The following is a 17,821-nucleotide window of genomic DNA, read 5'->3' on the forward strand; positions in this document are numbered from 1 at the left end:
TGGGGAGAGGGAGTGAGAGAGGGCAGTGTGGGGAGAGGGAGTGAGAGAGGGCAGTGAGAGAGGGCAGTGTGGGGAGAGGGAGTGAGAGAGGGCAGTGTGGGGAGAGGGAGTGAGAGAGGGCAGTGAGAGAGGGCAGTGTGGGGAGAGGGAGTGAGAGAGGGCAGTGTGGGGAGAGGGAGTGAGAGAGGGCAGTGTGGGGAGAGGCAGTGAGAGAGGGCAGTGTGGGGAGAGGGAGTGAGAGAGTGCAGTGTGGGGAGAGGGAGTGAGAGAGGGCAGTGTGGGGAGAGGGAGTGAGAGAGGGCAGTGTGGGGAGAGGGAGTGAGAGAGGGCAGTGTGGGGAGAGGGCAGTGAGAGAGGGCAGTGTGGGGAGAGGGAGTGAGAGAGGGCAGTGAGAGAGGGCAGTGTGGGGAGAGGGAGTGAGAGAGGGCAGTGAGAGAGGGCAGTGTGGGGAGAGGGAGTGAGAGAGGGCAGTGTGGGGAGAGGGAGTGAGAGAGGGCAGTGAGAGAGGGCAGTGTGGGGAGAGGGAGTGAGAGAGGGCAGTGTGGGAGAGGGAGTGAGAGAGGGCAGTGTGGGGAGAGGCAGTGAGAGAGGGCAGTGTGGGGAGAGGGAGTGAGAGAGTGCAGTGTGGGGAGAGGGAGTGAGAGAGGGCAGTGTGGGGAGAGGGAGTGAGAGAGGGCAGTGTGGGGAGAGGGAGTGAGAGAGGGCAGTGTGGGAGAGGGCAGTGAGAGAGGGCAGTGTGGGGAGAGGGAGTGAGAGGGCAGTGTGGGGAGAGGGAGTGAGAGAGGGCAGTGAGAGAGGGCAGTGTGGGGAGAGGGAGTGTGAGAGGGCAGTGTGGGGAGAGGGAGTGAGAGAGGGCAGTGAGAGAGGGCAGTGTGGGGAGAGGGAGTGAGAGAGGGCAGTGTGGGGAGAGGGAGTGAGAGAGGGAGTGAGAGAGGGCAGTGTGGGGAGAGGGAGTGAGAGAGGGCAGTGTGGGGAGAGGGAGTGAGAGAGGGCAGTGTGGGGAGAGGGAGTGAGAGGGCAGTGTGGGGAGAGGGAGTGAGAGAGGGCAGTGTGGGGAGAGGGAGTGAGAGAGGGCAGTGTGGGGAGAGGGAGTGAGAGAGGGCAGTGAGAGAGGGCAGTGTGGGGAGAGGGAGTGAGAGAGGGCAGTGTGGGGAGAGGGAGTGAGAGGGCAGTGTGGGGAGAGGGCAGTGAGAGAGGGCAGTGTGGGGAGAGGGAGTGAGAGAGGGCAGTGTGGAGAGAGGGAGTGAGAGAGGGCAGTGTGGGGAGAGGGAGTGAGAGAGGGCAGTGTGGGGAGAGGGAGTGGAGAGAGGGCAGTGAGAGAGGGCAGTGTGGGGAGAGGGAGTGAGAGAGGGCAGTGTGGAGAGAGGGAGTGAGAGAGGGCAGTGTGGGGAGAGGGAGTGAGAGAGGGCAGTGTGGGGAGAGGGAGTGAGAGAGGGCAGTGAGAGAGGGCAGTGTGGGGAGAGGGAGTGAGAGAGGGCAGTGTGAGAGGGCAGTGTGGGGAGAGGGAGTGAGAGAGGGCAGTGTGGGGGAGAGGGAGTGAGAGAGGGCAGTGTGGGGAGAGGGAGTGAGAGAGTGCAGTGTGGGAGAGAGGGAGTGAGAGAGGGCAGTGTGGGGAGAGGGAGTGAGAGAGGGCAGTGTGGGGAGAGGGAGTGAGAGAGGGCAGTGTGGGGAGAGGCAGTGAGAGAGGGCAGTGTGGGGAGAGGGAGTGAGAGAGTGCAGTGTGGGGAGAGGGAGTGAGAGAGGGCAGTGTGGGGAGAGGGAGTGAGAGAGGGCAGTGTGGGGAGAGGCAGTGAGAGAGGGCAGTGTGGGGAGAGGGAGTGAGAGAGTGCAGTGTGGGGAGAGGGAGTGAGAGAGGGCAGTGTGGGGAGAGGGAGTGAGAGAGTGCAGTGTGGGGAGAGGGAGTGAGAGAGGGCAGTGTGGGGAGAGGGAGTGAGAGAGGGCAGTGTGGGGAGAGGGAGTGAGAGAGGGCAGTGAGAGAGGGCAGTGTGGGGAGAGGGAGTGAGAGAGGGCAGTGTGGGGAGAGGGAGTGAGAGAGGGCAGTGAGAGAGGGCAGTGTGGGGAGAGGGAGTGAGAGAGGGCAGTGTGGGGAGAGGGAGTGAGAGAGGGCAGTGTGGGGAGAGGCAGTGAGAGAGGGCAGTGTGGGGAGAGGGAGTGAGAGAGTGCAGTGTGGGGAGAGGGAGTGAGAGAGGGCAGTGTGGGGAGAGGGAGTGAGAGAGGGCAGTGTGGGGAGAGGGAGTGAGAGAGGGCAGTGTGGGGAGAGGGCAGTGAGAGAGGGCAGTGTGGGGAGAGGGAGTGAGAGGGCAGTGTGGGGAGAGGGAGTGAGAGAGGGCAGTGAGAGAGGGCAGTGTGGGGAGAGGGAGTGTGAGAGGGCAGTGTGGGGAGAGGGAGTGAGAGAGGGAGTGAGAGAGGGCAGTGTGGGGAGAGGGAGTGAGAGAGGGCAGTGTGGGGAGAGGGAGTGAGAGAGGGAGTGAGAGAGGGCAGTGTGGGGAGAGGGAGTGAGAGAGGGCAGTGTGGGGAGAGGGAGTGAGAGAGGGCAGTGTGGGGAGAGGGAGTGAGAGGGCAGTGTGGGGAGAGGGAGTGAGAGAGGGCAGTGTGGGGAGAGGGAGTGAGAGAGGGCAGTGTGGGGAGAGGGAGTGAGAGAGGGCAGTGAGAGAGGGCAGTGTGGGGAGAGGGAGTGAGAGAGGGCAGTGTGGGGAGAGGGAGTGAGAGGGCAGTGTGGGGAGAGGGCAGTGAGAGAGGGCAGTGTGGGGAGAGGGAGTGAGAGAGGGCAGTGTGGAGAGAGGGAGTGAGAGAGGGCAGTGTGGGAGAGGGAGTGAGAGAGGGCAGTGTGGGGAGAGGGAGTGAGAGAGGGCAGTGAGAGAGGGCAGTGTGGGGAGAGGGAGTGAGAGAGGGCAGTGTGAGAGGGCAGTGTGGGGAGAGGGAGTGAGAGAGGGCAGTGTGGGGAGAGGGAGTGAGAGAGGGCAGTGTGGGGAGAGGGAGTGAGAGAGTGCAGTGTGGAGAGAGGGAGTGAGAGAGGGCAGTGTGGGGAGAGGGAGTGAGAGAGGGCAGTGTGGGGAGAGGGAGTGAGAGAGGGCAGTGTGGGGAGAGGCAGTGAGAGAGGGCAGTGTGGGGAGAGGGAGTGAGAGAGGGCAGTGTGGGGAGAGGGAGTGAGAGAGGGCAGTGTGGGGAGAGGCAGTGAGAGAGGGCAGTGTGGGGAGAGGGAGTGAGAGAGTGCAGTGTGGGGAGAGGGAGTGAGAGAGGGCAGTGTGGGGAGAGGGAGTGAGAGAGTGCAGTGTGGGGAGAGGGAGTGAGAGAGGGCAGTGTGGGGAGAGGGAGTGAGAGAGGGCAGTGTGGGGAGAGGGAGTGAGAGAGGGCAGTGAGAGAGGGCAGTGTGGGGAGAGGGAGTGAGAGAGGGCAGTGTGGGGAGAGGGAGTGAGAGAGGGCAGTGAGAGAGGGCAGTGTGGGGAGAGGGAGTGAGAGAGGGCAGTGTGGGGGAGAGGCAGTGAGAGAGGGCAGTGTGGGGAGAGGGAGTGAGAGAGTGCAGTGTGGGGAGAGGGAGTGAGAGAGGGCAGTGTGGGGAGAGGGAGTGAGAGAGTGCAGTGTGGGGAGAGGGAGTGAGAGAGGGCAGTGTGGGGAGAGGGCAGTGAGAGAGGGCAGTGTGGGGAGAGGGAGTGAGAGGGCAGTGTGGGGAGAGGGAGTGAGAGAGGGCAGTGAGAGAGGGCAGTGTGGGGAGAGGGAGTGTGAGAGGGCAGTGTGGGGAGAGGGAGTGAGAGAGGGAGTGAGAGAGGGCAGTGTGGGGAGAGGGAGTGAGAGAGGGCAGTGTGGGGAGAGGGAGTGAGAGAGGGAGTGAGAGAGGGCAGTGTGGGGAGAGGGAGTGAGAGAGGGCAGTGTGGGGAGAGGGAGTGAGAGAGGGCAGTGTGGAGAGAGGGAGTGTGAGAGGGCAGTGTGGGGAGAGGGAGTGAGAGAGGGCAGTGTGGGGAGAGGGAGTGAGAGAGTGCAGTGTGGGGAGAGGGAGTGAGAGAGGGCAGTGTGGGGAGAGGGAGTGTGAGAGGGCAGTGTGGGGAGAGGGAGTGAGAGAGGGAGTGAGAGAGGGCAGTGTGGGGAGAGGGAGTGAGAGAGGGCAGTGTGGGGAGAGGGAGTGAGAGAGGGAGTGAGAGAGGGCAGTGTGGGGAGAGGGAGTGAGAGAGGGCAGTGTGGGGAGAGGGAGTGAGAGAGGGCAGTGTGGGGAGAGGGAGTGAGAGAGGGCAGTGTGGGGAGAGGGAGTGAGAGAGGGCAGTGTGAGAGGGCAGTGTGGGGAGAGGGAGTGAGAGAGGGCAGTGTGGGGAGAGGGAGTGAGAGAGGGCAGTGTGGGGAGAGGGAGTGAGAGAGTGCAGTGTGGAGAGAGGGAGTGAGAGAGGGCAGTGTGGGGAGAGGGAGTGAGAGAGGGCAGTGTGGGGAGAGGGAGTGAGAGAGGGCAGTGTGGGGAGAGGCAGTGAGAGAGGGCAGTGTGGGGAGAGGGAGTGAGAGAGTGCAGTGTGGGGAGAGGGAGTGAGAGAGGGCAGTGTGGGGAGAGGGAGTGAGAGAGGGCAGTGTGGGGAGAGGCAGTGAGAGAGGGCAGTGTGGGGAGAGGGAGTGAGAGAGTGCAGTGTGGGGAGAGGGAGTGAGAGAGGGCAGTGTGGGGAGAGGGAGTGAGAGAGTGCAGTGTGGGGAGAGGGAGTGAGAGAGGGCAGTGTGGGGAGAGGGAGTGAGAGAGGGCAGTGTGGGGAGAGGGAGTGAGAGAGGGCAGTGAGAGAGGGCAGTGTGGGGAGAGGGAGTGAGAGAGGGCAGTGTGGGGAGAGGGAGTGAGAGAGGGCAGTGAGAGAGGGCAGTGTGGGGAGAGGGAGTGAGAGAGGGCAGTGTGGGGAGAGGCAGTGAGAGAGGGCAGTGTGGGGAGAGGGAGTGAGAGAGTGCAGTGTGGGGAGAGGGAGTGAGAGAGGGCAGTGTGGGGAGAGGGAGTGAGAGAGTGCAGTGTGGGGAGAGGGAGTGAGAGAGGGCAGTGTGGGGAGAGGGAGTGAGAGAGGGCAGTGTGGGGAGAGGGAGTGAGAGAGGGCAGTGTGGGGAGAGGGAGTGAGAGAGGGCAGTGTGAGAGGGCAGTGTGGGGAGAGGGAGTGTGAGAGGGCAGTGTGGGGAGAGGGCAGTGAGAGAGGGCAGTGAGAGAGGGAGTGAGAGAGGGAGTGAGAGAGTGCTGACCAGCCTCAGGACAGCACTGCTAGAGCACCACAACCCAGACTCAACCACATCACACCACAGATCAAACAGCAATATCTCACACACTGGGACACACACACACAAACACAACATAAACTGGAATGCTACAGAACCTTAAACAGACAATACACACTAGCTGAATATTTGACCAAAATAAAAAATAACAAACAGAAACAGACCCTGACGAAGTACAGGCTCAGCGACCACAACCTGGCCATAGAAACTGGGCGACACAGGCAGACCTGGCTGCCCAGAGAGGACAGGCTGTGCTCCCACTGCCAGCAGGGAGAAATAGAGACAGAGGTGCACTTCCTACTGCACTGTGACAGATACTCTGGGATTAGAGAAACATTCTTCCCGAAATTCAGAAATCTAATCCCAGAGTTCCCACACCTGCCAAAACCACAACAGGTCCCAATCCTACTGGGAGAGGGAGGAGGGAACTCAGTTGATCTGGCAGCCCAGTATGTGATCTCCTGTCACAGCCTGAGGAACAGTGAGTCCGTCTCCCAATAATGCTCCAGCCGCCTACAGTATATGTCAATATTATATAATATGTCTTTGTTGTAAATGTCTGTAACATGTCTGTAGATTTTATTTTACTTCTATTTTTTGTTTTGTTCTATGTTAATTTTATTATTTTTATTTGCTTTGGCAACACTGATTGTACCCATCGGTCATGCTAATAAAGCACCTTGAATTGAATTGAAATTGAGTGCAGTGTGGGGGAGAGGGAGTGAGAGAGGGCAGTGTGGGGAGAGGGAGTGAGAGAGGGCAGTGTGGGGAGAGGGAGTGAGAGAGGGCAGTGTGGGGAGAGGGAGTGAGAGAGGGAGTGAGAGAGGGCAGTGTGGGGAGAGGGAGTGAGAGAGGGCAGTGAGAGAGGGCAGTGTGGGGAGAGGGAGTGAGAGAGAGCAGTGTGGGGAGAGGGAGTGAGAGGGCAGTGTGGGGAGAGGGAGTGAGAGAGGGCAGTGTGGGGAGAGGGAGTGAGAGAGGGCAGTGTGGGGAGAGGGAGTGAGAGAGGGCAGTGTGGGGAGAGGGAGTGAGAGAGTGCAGTGTGGGGAGAGGGAGTGAGAGAGGGCAGTGTGGGGAGAGGGAGTGTGAGAGGGCAGTGTGGGGAGAGGGAGTGTGAGAGGGCAGTGTGGGGAGAGGGAGTGAGAGGGCAGTGAGAGAGGGCAGTGTGGGGAGAGGGAGTGAGAGAGGGCAGTGTGAGAGGGCAGTGTGGGGAGAGGGAGTGAGAGAGGGCAGTGTGGGGAGAGGGAGTGAGAGAGTGCAGTGTGGAGAGAGGGAGTGAGAGAGGGCAGTGTGGGGAGAGGGAGTGAGAGAGGGCAGTGTGGGGAGAGGGAGTGAGAGAGGGCAGTGTGGGGAGAGGGAGTGTGAGAGGGCAGTGTGGGGAGAGGGAGTGTGAGAGGGCAGTGTGGGGAGAGGGAGTGAGAGAGGGCAGTGTGGGGAGAGGGAGTGAGAGGGCAGTGAGAGAGGGCAGTGTGGGGAGAGGGAGTGAGAGAGGGCAGTGTGGGGAGAGGGAGTGAGAGAGGGCAGTGTGGGGAGAGGGAGTGAGAGAGGGCAGTGTAAGAGGGCAGTGTGGGGAGAGGGAGTGTGAGAGGGCAGTGTGGGGAGAGGGAGTGAGAGAGGGCAGTGAGAGAGGGAGTGAGAGAGGGAGTGAGAGAGTGCAGTGTGGGGAGAGGGAGTGAGAGAGGGCAGTGTGGGGAGAGGGAGTGAGAGAGGGCAGTGTGGGGAGAGGGAGTGAGAGAGGGAGTGAGAGAGGGCAGTGTGGGGAGAGGGAGTGAGAGAGGGCAGTGTGGGGAGAGGGAGTGAGAGAGGGCAGTGAGAGAGGGCAGTGTGGGGAGAGGGAGTGAGAGAGAGCAGTGTGGGGAGAGGAGTGAGAGAGGGCAGTGTGGGGAGAGGCAGTGAGAGAGGGAGTGTGAGAGGGCAGTGTGGGGAGAGGGAGTGTGAGAGGGCAGTGTGGGGAGAGGGAGTGAGAGAGGGAGTGAGAGAGGGCAGTGTGGGGAGAGGGAGTGAGAGAGGGCAGTGTGGGGAGAGGGAGTGAGAGAGGGCAGTGTGGAGAGAGGGAGTGTGAGAGGGCAGTGTGGGGAGAGGGAGTGTGAGAGGGCAGTGTGGGGAGAGGGAGTGAGAGAGGGAGTGAGAGAGGGCAGTGTGGGGAGAGGGAGTGAGAGAGGGCAGTGTGGGGAGAGGGAGTGAGAGAGGGAGTGAGAGAGGGCAGTGTGGGGAGAGGGAGTGAGAGAGGGCAGTGTGGGGAGAGGGAGTGTGAGAGGGCAGTGTGGAGAGAGGGAGTGTGAGAGGGCAGTGTGGGGAGAGGGAGTGAGAGAGGGCAGTGTGGGGAGAGGGAGTGAGAGAGGGAGTGAGAGAGGGAGTGTGGGGAGAGGGAGTGAGAGAGGGAGTGAGAGAGGGCAGTGAGAGAGGGCAGTGTGGGGAGAGGGAGTGAGAGAGGGCAGTGTAGGGAGAGGGAGTGAGAGAGTGCAGTGTGGAGAGAGGGAGTGAGAGAGGGCAGTGTGGGGAGAGGGAGTGAGAGAGGGCAGTGTGGGGAGAGGCAGTGAGAGAGGGCAGTGTGGGGAGAGGGAGTGAGAGAGTGCAGTGTGGGGAGAGGGAGTGAGAGAGGGCAGTGTGGGGAGAGGGAGTGAGAGAGTGCAGTGTGGGGAGAGGGAGTGAGAGAGGGCAGTGTGGGGAGAGGGAGTGAGAGAGGGCAGTGTGGGGAGAGGGAGTGAGAGAGGGCAGTGTGGGGAGAGGGAGTGAGAGAGGGTAGTGTGAGAGGGCAGTGTGGGGAGAGGGAGTGTGAGAGGGCAGTGTGGGGAGAGGGAGTGAGAGAGGGCAGTGAGAGAGGGAGTGAGAGAGGGAGTGAGAGAGGGAGTGAGAGAGTGCAGTGTGGGGAGAGGGAGTGAGAGAGGGCAGTGTGGGGAGAGGGAGTGAGAGAGGGCAGTGTGGGGAGAGGGAGTGAGAGAGGGCAGTGTGGGGAGAGGGAGTGAGAGAGGGAGTGAGAGAGGGCAGTGTGGGGAGAGGGAGTGAGAGAGGGCAGTGTGGGGAGAGGGAGTGAGAGAGGGCAGTGTGGGGAGAGGGAGTGAGAGAGAGCAGTGTGGGGAGAGGGAGTGAGAGAGGGCAGTGTGGGGAGAGGGAGTGAGAGAGGGCAGTGTGGGGAGAGGGAGTGAGAGAGTGCAGTGTGGGGAGAGGGAGTGAGAGAGGGCAGTGTGGGGAGAGGGAGTGTGAGAGGGCAGTGTGGGGAGAGGGAGTGTGAGAGGGCAGTGTGGGGAGAGGGAGTGAGAGAGGGCAGTGTGGGGAGAGGGAGTGAGAGGGCAGTGAGAGAGGGCAGTGTGGAGAGAGGGAGTGAGAGAGGGCAGTGTGGGGAGAGGGAGTGAGAGAGGGCAGTGTGGGGAGAGGGAGTGAGAGAGGGCAGTGTGGGGAGAGGGAGTGAGAGAGTGCAGTGAGAGAGGGCAGTGTGGGGAGAGGGAGTGAGAGAGGGCAGTGAGAGAGGGCAGTGTGGGGAGAGGGAGTGAGAGAGGGCAGTGTGGGGAGAGGGAGTGAGAGAGGGCAGTGTGAGAGGGCAGTGTGGGGAGAGGGAGTGAGAGAGGGCAGTGTGGGGAGAGGGAGTGAGAGAGTGCAGTGTGGAGAGAGGGAGTGAGAGAGGGCAGTGTGGGGAGAGGGAGTGAGAGAGGGCAGTGTGGGGAGAGGGAGTGAGAGAGGGAGTGAGAGAGGGCAGTGTGGGGAGAGGGAGTGAGAGAGTGCAGTGTGGGGAGAGGGAGTGAGAGGGCAGTGTGGGGAGAGGGAGTGAGAGAGGGCAGTGTGGGGAGAGGGAGTGAGAGAGGGAGTGTGAGAGGGCAGTGTGGGGAGAGGGAGTGTGAGAGGGCAGTGTGGGGAGAGGGAGTGAGAGAGGGCAGTGAGAGAGGGAGTGAGAGAGGGAGTGAGAGAGGGAGTGAGAGAGTGCAGTGTGGGGAGAGGGAGTGAGAGAGGGCAGTGTGGGGAGAGGGAGTGAGAGAGGGCAGTGTGGGGAGAGGGAGTGAGAGAGGGAGTGAGAGAGGGCAGTGTGGGGAGAGGGAGTGAGAGAGGGCAGTGTGGGGAGAGGGAGTGAGAGAGGGCAGTGAGAGAGGGCAGTGTGGGGAGAGGGAGTGAGAGAGAGCAGTGTGGGGAGAGGGAGTGAGAGAGGGCAGTGTGGGGAGAGGGAGTGAGAGAGGGCAGTGAGAGAGGGCAGTGTGGGGAGAGGGAGTGAGAGGTAGTGTGGGGAGAGGGAGTGAGAGAGGGCAGTGTGGGGAGAGGGAGTGAGAGAGGGCAGTGAGAGAGGGAGTGAGAGAGGGAGTGAGAGAGTGCAGTGTGGGGAGAGGGAGTGAGAGAGGGCAGTGTGGGGAGAGGGAGTGAGAGAGGGAGTGAGAGAGGGCAGTGTGGGGAGAGGGAGTGAGAGAGGGCAGTGTGGGGAGAGGGAGTGAGAGAGGGCAGTGTGGGGAGAGGGAGTGAGAGAGGGCAGTGAGAGAGGGCAGTGTGGGGAGAGGGAGTGAGAGAGAGCAGTGTGGGGAGAGGGAGTGAGAGAGGGCAGTGTGGGGAGAGGGAGTGAGAGAGGGCAGTGTGAGAGGGCAGTGTGGGGAGAGGGAGTGTGAGAGGGCAGTGTGGGGAGAGGGAGTGAGAGAGGGCAGTGTGGGGAGAGGGAGTGAGAGAGGGCAGTGTGAGAGGGCAGTGTGGGGAGAGGGAGTGAGAGAGGGCAGTGTGGGGAGAGGGAGTGAGAGAGGGCAGTGTGGGGAGAGGGAGTGAGAGAGGGCAGTGTGGGGAGAGGGAGTGAGAGAGGGCAGTGTGGAGAGAGGGAGTGAGAGAGTGCAGTGTGGGGAGAGGGAGTGAGAGAGGGCAGTGTGGGGAGAGGGAGTGAGAGAGGGAGTGAGAGAGGGAGTGAGAGAGGGCAGTGTGGGGAGAGGGAGTGAGAGAGGGAGTGAGAGAGGGCAGTGTGGGGAGAGGGAGTGAGAGAGGGCAGTGTGGAGAGAGGGAGTGAGAGAGGGCAGTGTGGGGAGAGGGAGTGAGAGAGGGCAGTGTGGGGAGAGGGAGTGAGAGAGTGCAGTGTGGGGAGAGGGAGTGAGAGGGCAGTGAGAGAGGGCAGTGTGGGGAGAGGGAGTGAGAGAGGGCAGTGTGGGGAGAGGGAGTGAGAGAGGGCAGTGTGGGGAGAGGGAGTGAGAGAGGGCAGTGTGGGGAGAGGGAGTGAGAGGGCAGTGTGGGGAGAGGGAGTGAGAGAGAGCAGTGTGGGGAGAGGGAGTGAGAGAGGGCAGTGTGGGGAGAGGGAGTGAGAGAGGGCAGTGTGGGGAGAGGGAGTGAGAGAGGGCAGTGTGAGAGGGCAGTGTGGGGAGAGGGAGTGAGAGAGGGCAGTGTGGGGAGAGGGAGTGAGAGAGGGCAGTGTGGGGAGAGGGAGTGAGAGAGGGCAGTGTGGAGAGAGGGAGTGAGAGAGTGCAGTGTGGGGAGAGGGAGTGAGAGAGGGCAGTGTGGGGAGAGGGAGTGAGAGAGGGAGTGAGAGAGGGCAGTGTGGGGAGAGGGAGTGAGAGAGGGAGTGAGAGAGGGCAGTGTGGGGAGAGGGAGTGAGAGAGGGCAGTGTGGAGAGAGGGAGTGAGAGAGGGCAGTGTGGGGAGAGGGAGTGAGAGAGGGCAGTGTGGGGAGAGGGAGTGAGAGAGTGCAGTGTGGGGAGAGGGAGTGAGAGGGCAGTGAGAGAGGGCAGTGTGGGGAGAGGGAGTGAGAGAGGGCAGTGTGGGGAGAGGGAGTGAGAGAGGGCAGTGTGGGGAGAGGGAGTGAGAGAGGGCAGTGTGGGGAGAGGGAGTGAGAGAGGGCAGTGTGGAGAGAGGGAGTGAGAGAGTGCAGTGTGGGGAGAGGGAGTGAGAGAGGGCAGTGTGGGGAGAGGGAGTGAGAGAGGGAGTGAGAGAGGGCAGTGTGGGGAGAGGGAGTGAGAGAGGGAGTGAGAGAGGGCAGTGTGGGGAGAGGGAGTGAGAGAGGGCAGTGTGGAGAGAGGGAGTGAGAGAGGGCAGTGTGGGGAGAGGGAGTGAGAGAGGGCAGTGTGGGGAGAGGGAGTGAGAGAGGGCAGTGTGGGGAGAGGGAGTGAGAGGGCAGTGAGAGAGGGCAGTGTGGGGAGAGGGAGTGAGAGAGGGCAGTGTGGGGAGAGGGAGTGAGAGAGTGCAGTGTGGGGAGAGGGAGTGAGAGAGTGCAGTGTGGGGAGAGGGAGTGAGAGAGAGCAGTGTGGGGAGAGGGAGTGAGAGAGGGCAGTGTGGGGAGAGGGAGTGAGAGAGGGCAGTGTGGGGAGAGGGAGTGAGAGAGTGCAGTGTGGGGAGAGGGAGTGAGAGGGCAGTGAGAGAGGGCAGTGTGGGGAGAGGGAGTGAGAGAGGGCAGTGTGGGGAGAGGGAGTGAGAGAGTGCAGTGTGGGGAGAGGGAGTGAGAGGGCAGTGAGAGAGGGCAGTGTGGGGAGAGGGAGTGAGAGAGGGCAGTGTGGGGAGAGGGAGTGAGAGAGGGCAGTGTGGGGAGAGGGAGTGAGAGAGGGCAGTGAGAGAGGGCAGTGTGGGGAGAGGGAGTGAGAGAGGGCAGTGTGGGGAGAGGGAGTGAGAGAGGGCAGTGAGAGAGGGCAGTGTGGGGAGAGGGAGTGAGAGAGGGCAGTGAGAGAGGGCAGTGTGGGGAGAGGGAGTGAGAGAGGGCAGTGAGAGAGGGCAGTGTGGGGAGAGGGAGTGAGAGAGGGCAGTGTGGAGAGAGGGAGTGAGAGAGGGCAGTGTGGGGAGAGGGAGTGAGAGAGGGCAGTGTGGGGAGAGGGAGTGAGAGAGGGCAGTGTGGGGAGAGGGAGTGAGAGAGTGCAGTGTGAGAATGAGCGACAGAGTGCAGTGTGGCAGATGAGCTGAGTGGACAGCTACCCAGGGAGTGAGAGTTCAGGAGTGGTCCAGCCCCAGTGTGCTGCAGACCACCGAGAACGTGTGTTTCTGTGAACAGAGGAGATGAACAGCTGTTACTGTGTTCATTATAAGAAGCTGCATATCTCTTCGATTCACATAGTCACTGATGGTCTGTCTGCTGTCGATGTTGTTTGAGCTGCAGAAACACTACTTGCCCATTAACTACACCATAGCTGTGCACTATGAGGAGGTCTTCAGAGTCTCCAACCTCAGTCGACTGGTGAGTCCTCCTTCACTCCTCACTCCTCCTAGCCCTGGGCGAGCAGGTCTCTACAGGAAGTCTAATAAAGCACCGAGAACAGATAGAAAACCGTGTGCGAGTCAGTAGGACATTGTTCTGCCTTAGACACATGCAAGTAAAGCAGAAAGCCCTGCAGCGATCCCCGTTCAGATGTCTTCTGGCTGTTCTGGGTTTTGTGTAAATGCTGAAGGCAAACTCAGATTGGACCTCACGTCATTGGGCTGAAACTGGGCTCATGACACAAAATGAACGACTCTAACTTGCTGTCTGCTGTTGACCAGAGAGCAGTGTTCCTAATGCCGAGCACAGCTCTGTTCCTGGCCAGCCGTCCCTGCTTACAGGTGCAGCTGAAAGCAGATTAAAAAACACCATCTCACATCTGAGCCACGTTCTATTGAGATCCTCTACAGGGGAATGCAATTTAAAACACAATTCAGCACCTTATCGCGCGTGTTAATGCACATCCTTGCCAGCGGCTCTGCTTTTGAAAGGGGGCTTGATGTGCTGTGTGGGCTGATGACAGTGTCACCAAGGGCACGTTCTGGCACAGCGATGCCAGCTGGCGGTACTGGGAAGGACCTTGACCCCAGCGCCCTATCTCTCCCCTGCCCGCTGCCCTGCAGAATAGCACAGTTCCGCACAAGGACCTGGAGTCCTTCTGGCTGTTCGTCTCCAAGGAAGTGCTGAAGAAGATCCTCAGGGTGCTCCCTACAGAGCACCCCTCTTGGAGGTACGTCGCGGACCTGGAGGAGCTCTTCAGGAAGATAGAAGATGAGTTCAGCAAGCAGTTGAGTCAAGTGAGTCTGTGGCTCTTTCTCTGTCCCACCTCTTTCCCTTTCCGCCTGCACGCCGGGGCTCAGCTCCTGGGGTCCTGTGAGCTGCGCAGGAGCGGCTGTCCGCAGGGCCTCTGCTTTCCTGCCCCCGGCCAAGAGAAAGACGCCCCAAAAGAAGGCACCCCTGCACTCGGCACGCTCCTGGTTGCTGCTTCCCTCTTATGTGACTGGGCTTACAAGTGGATGTAAATAAGAAGAAACCTATTCAAAACAAGCACGAGCATTCACCCAGCACACAGCCAGGGCTCGCCGGAGCTCGGCCAAGGGGTGAGAGAGAGGGCAAGCTCTCAGGGAGAGTAAAAACACTCCCCGCGCACGCCAGTGTCACCCAGCCAGTCTCTTTAGGCTTCGCACACATGTCGCGCTGAGCAGAGGGGCTTAACCCTAACCTGAACCCACCCCCATTCCTGTTAAATCACACCCAACTCCAGGAGCCTCTCAGGCAGACAGGAAGAGCACAGAGGCAAAGGTGGACAGCAAAGGTGAGGTAAAAAAAGAGTGTCAGAAAGATAAACTCTGGAAGTGCCTGTACGCCGGGGCTCAGCTCCTGGGGTCCTGTGAGCTGCGCAGGAGCCGCTGTCCACAGGGATAAGATAGAGAGATAAGATCACTTTATTAGCCATATATATTTTCTTGCATTAGGAATTTCTTTTCTCAGAGCACAGGGTCGGGTATTTATACAGCTCCCCTGGAGCAGCTGGGGTTCAGGGCCTTGCTCAGGGGCCCAACGGAGAAGGATTCCTCTGCCGGCCACGGGATACGAACCGACAACCTTCCAGCCACAGGCGCAGATCCTGAGCCACAGAGCCACCGCTCCGCCCCCATGGTGGGGCTGCTGTCAGCAGGGATGGTGAGGGGGTCCCCCGGCTCCCCTCCCCAGGCAGGAGGCTGCGTCTGCTCGGGCGGTCTCAGCCCTCTGTGGAAACTCACGCTCTGTCTCTGTCGGTGTCTGCTTTTCAGCAGTCATGGTGGCTTGGGGAGATGCAGCGCAGGGTGAAAGAGAGCAAAGAGACGAAGTGTGTGAAGCCCAAGGCTCTTCTGGACAACTGCTTCAGGACCATGAAGTGCCTTTTCTCCTACTGCTTCGGTAAGCAGGCTGCAGGGAGGTGCTCAGCTCTGTGTGCTCCGGCTGGGGAGACAAGGGAATAAATAGAGCAAGGAAACTTCAGACTCAGGAAAAGCCCCCATGCTTTTCATATATTTTTTAAGACTGATGAAAACACAGGCTTGTTACTTTCCAGGACTTCTGTTTGTGTTCGTTCTGAGAGGTTCCAGGAGACAAGCGAAGAAAGCAGGTTGTGGTTGTTTTTAGTGCAGCTGTGGGTTTAAAGGGAGAGAAAACCTCTCTGACCTGTTGGGTGAGACCAGACCAGGTTGTTGTGAACAGCGCTGGGGGGTGGGGTGGGCGCAGGTGTCTGGGTGTGCCCGTACACTGGCAGGTTGAAGCGGGCCGGCCCAGGCCACGTGCACAGGAGGGCTGCTGTAGACACCAGGCACCAGCAGGCCCCAGCAAGTCTGCTCACACGCAGGGCACTGGGATCAGCTTCTGAAGAAAGCCTGACAGCAGGGGGCTGTCCCTCGCTAACAAGAGTGAGGCAGCAGCAGATCGAGGGTTTGCATGCTCATGCAAAACCTCTGGTGCACAGCAGCTGCTGAGCAATGATTTGTTTTTCTTTTATTAGACTTCAAAACATTTCCCTGCAAGCCTTTTTCTAATGGCACCACAGCCCTGTGCAGCTTTCCTGGTGAGTCCAAAAAAAGCTTGATTTTTTTTTAAAAGGAGGAAGCAGGCCAGTTACAGCTGCCCTGTTGAGTTTATTAACTCCTGCCAAAATGTTTATGTAATTATATGTTTCTGGGGAAAGTGTTTAATTATGATGTAGCGCAATGCACTTTATATTTTGCCAGAAACAGCAGTGCTACAGTCAGTATGAGTGTGGACTGGCTTTTTGTACATCAGCTTCATCTCTGTGAGGCAGATATCTGAGTGGATTTTTCACACTGGATGTGACCATTGCTATAGATACATCTACACTGTAGGGAGAGCTAAAAAGATACAACATTTGGCAGAGCTGAACACATTTAAGACAAGAAATATTTAAATCTAAGAAGGCTGGCATTCTGTTTCAAACTTCATGTCAGGAGGCAGGCATGGTCTGTTGAGCAAACATACAGGTTTGATTTAAATATTGTAGTTGGTATAATATGCACTTATAATGACTTTTGCTATACTTTTCATAGTAATACTGTACTTTATGTTCTTGTTAACTAGGTGGAAACCACTTAAACTCCGGCTACTCCGGCAGTATCATATTAATGTTTTTGCACAGGAAGGGTCACTGGTTATTGAAATTCTGCAGTGATGAAATATCTTTTAAACCAATTACTGACATAACTGGTTAGAAATTGCTGCTTTCCCACAAATCAGGTAATGACTGCACTATTAGGTAGGGAGGTAGAGATTCCCCTCCTTAAAACACTTCTAAGTCCCTTTTAGATGTAAGAAAAAGGATGACAGAGACAGTGTCCAACAGGTGTTGAAGTCAGAACAATATGCCATTTTGCCTGCATATTATTTTACTTTAAAAAGTGTTCAAGCTGTCTTGTAGGAGTGACATGCTAGGTGCTACTAAACCCCTAATCTAGTTGCTAAATTCTGTCTATACAGGATGTTACCATTATTTGGGAGAAATATTTAAAAAAAGAAATGACCACAGTCATGTGTAGGTAAGCAAGGCGATGTGTGATTCTGTTTGAGTGGTCTGAGCAGAGCCCACTCTGTTAAATCCAGCTCTCCAGTGAGAGACTTTTCCTTTTATGTCCATGTACTGTCATAGCAAAGTAACTATTATTAGACAAATCATGTTTGGGACGTCTGAAGTTTCCGCTGGGCTGCCTCAAATAATTTCCTCTGTTGAACAATATGAATTGTTATACAGATTATTGCACTTTGGAGCTCTGCCAGGTAACACACTGTTTAATTAAGTGGAAGGAACCTGATGAATAACTCCATTCTACCACTGCCTTCAGAGATCAATTAACGTGGAGACGACACTTCTGTGTCTGACTAACCTGATTCTAAGACTAGTATTTTGAATAGAAGATGAGATAAAACGTTACATCACTGTTCATTTTGTAACTAAGTGACTTCTATATTGTATAGTGTAGCTTGTTCCAGCCTTCCACAGCTCTTTGTGTATAACAATGCCTCCTTATCCGAGTTTTGTGTGCACTTCCCCATAGTTTCCAGTTGTTTGCTCTGGTTGTGAGTGAGTCTGTTGGGTTAGGTTTGTCATAATTGTTCAGTGATCTGAGTTTAACGAAGAGTGCTCTTGCAGTACTGGAGAGATTGTGTTTTTTTTTACACCCGTGTTTATTCTGCAATCAGGACACTAAATGACAGTTCTTACCATGTTGGTTACTTTTGTAGGCCGGTATATTGCATCCTGGTGACATTTTCAAGTCAGGCTTGTACCAGTCAGTAGGTTGTATATTATGCTGGCAAGTTTGGGAAATAGGATGTGTGAGAATTTGGGATGGCTGTCCTGTAGAGGCTGTGAGGGGAATAATTGATACCATGCTGCTCACTGTATGGTGTCCTGCCCACAGATCCCTGCACCAGGGGCTTGAAAATAAAAAAATCAGGCGAAGGTCGACGTGGCAGTGACCACACAACATCAAGACCGTCCTGTTCATCTGTCTGTCCGACTCCCTGATCCCTGTGCTGAAGGGCGGAGCTCCAAACAAGCCTGAGAGATGATGTTTGGTGGGATTTTGTCGTTAATTGTTAACACTGAGTTAAAAGTGAAATGTCTATTTCCAGTTTGTTTTTGTGTGTGAGTACAGAACTCGTGCAAACCAGGTTAAGGTTTAATTCTGTTACATTAAAAAAAACAGCATTGCAAAAGTAGAGAGCTTGCTCAGCAAGAAATTGTACATATTCTGTCCTAAATAATGACAATGCAAAATAACTAACGTACATATGAATTGGTACAATGACAAAGCTGCTGTGTACAGGCAGACTGAAAAATGTAAAAGAGATTGTTGTCCAATGTGTGATCTGTAAACATATTTGCAGTGTTGTGTACAGTACATCTTGCTTATTTATATTTGTCTTAACGGTTTGTGTTTGTGTGCTGTAATCTGTGCCAAAAGAACCCTGTTTGAGCAATGCTTTAAGTGCCAAGTGTGCTTGTGTTGTGTGTAATGCTCGTTTCCATCTGATAAGTATTAATATTTTGGATTTTTGTCAGTAGTCGTGTTTGTTTTGTTGCGAAGCATGTCCTTCACTCTGCTCTGTGCTGTTGTGTCCCAGGGCTGTGACAGCACCTGTGTGCTCTTGTGCCCTGCGTGCCCCATCAAGACCACTTCGATTCGATTGGATGTGAGGGAGAGGGGAGGCAGGGACTGAGAGTGGAGGTGCCTCGAGTTTTGTCTGTTTTATATATCTGTATATAACCCAGAAACCCAGATGTATGTGTTCTTGTTATAAGAAGCACAGAAAAAACTACCATACAAACTGATGTACATACTGGATGTTTTGCTAAGGATGTGAATGCTTGTTTGGAAAATGTAAGCTGTATTTTAATAAAATAAAGGTGACTGTTATTTTTTTACCCATTAAAACTTGTTCTGTGCATGAA

General features: G+C 57.1%; 1 protein-coding gene across 5 annotated transcripts in view; it reads left to right on the forward strand.

The window, feature by feature from the left end:
• il34 (interleukin 34) overlaps positions 1 to 17,821 on the forward strand; it is a 25,322-nt gene extending 7,501 nt beyond the window's left edge. Inside the window, exons 4-8 of one of the 5 annotated variants that reach the window (XM_069181320.1) lie at positions 12,205 to 12,324; positions 12,969 to 13,142; positions 14,142 to 14,265; positions 14,861 to 14,923; positions 16,788 to 17,821. In XM_069181320.1, coding sequence (XP_069037421.1) covers positions 12,205 to 12,324; positions 12,969 to 13,142; positions 14,142 to 14,265; positions 14,861 to 14,923; positions 16,788 to 16,894 — 588 coding nt within the window. In that variant the 3' untranslated portion in view covers positions 16,895 to 17,821. Of the gene's footprint in view, positions 1 to 12,204; positions 12,325 to 12,968; positions 13,143 to 14,138; positions 14,266 to 14,860; positions 14,924 to 16,787 lie in introns of all 5 variants that reach the window. The other 4 variants (XM_069181319.1, XM_069181321.1, XM_069181322.1 and 1 more) reach the window with 4 other exon arrangements.

Source organism: Lepisosteus oculatus, chromosome 20, assembly GCF_040954835.1.
Source record: "Lepisosteus oculatus isolate fLepOcu1 chromosome 20, fLepOcu1.hap2, whole genome shotgun sequence".
In the NCBI taxonomy this organism is placed as follows: Eukaryota; Metazoa; Chordata; class Actinopteri; order Semionotiformes; family Lepisosteidae; genus Lepisosteus; species Lepisosteus oculatus.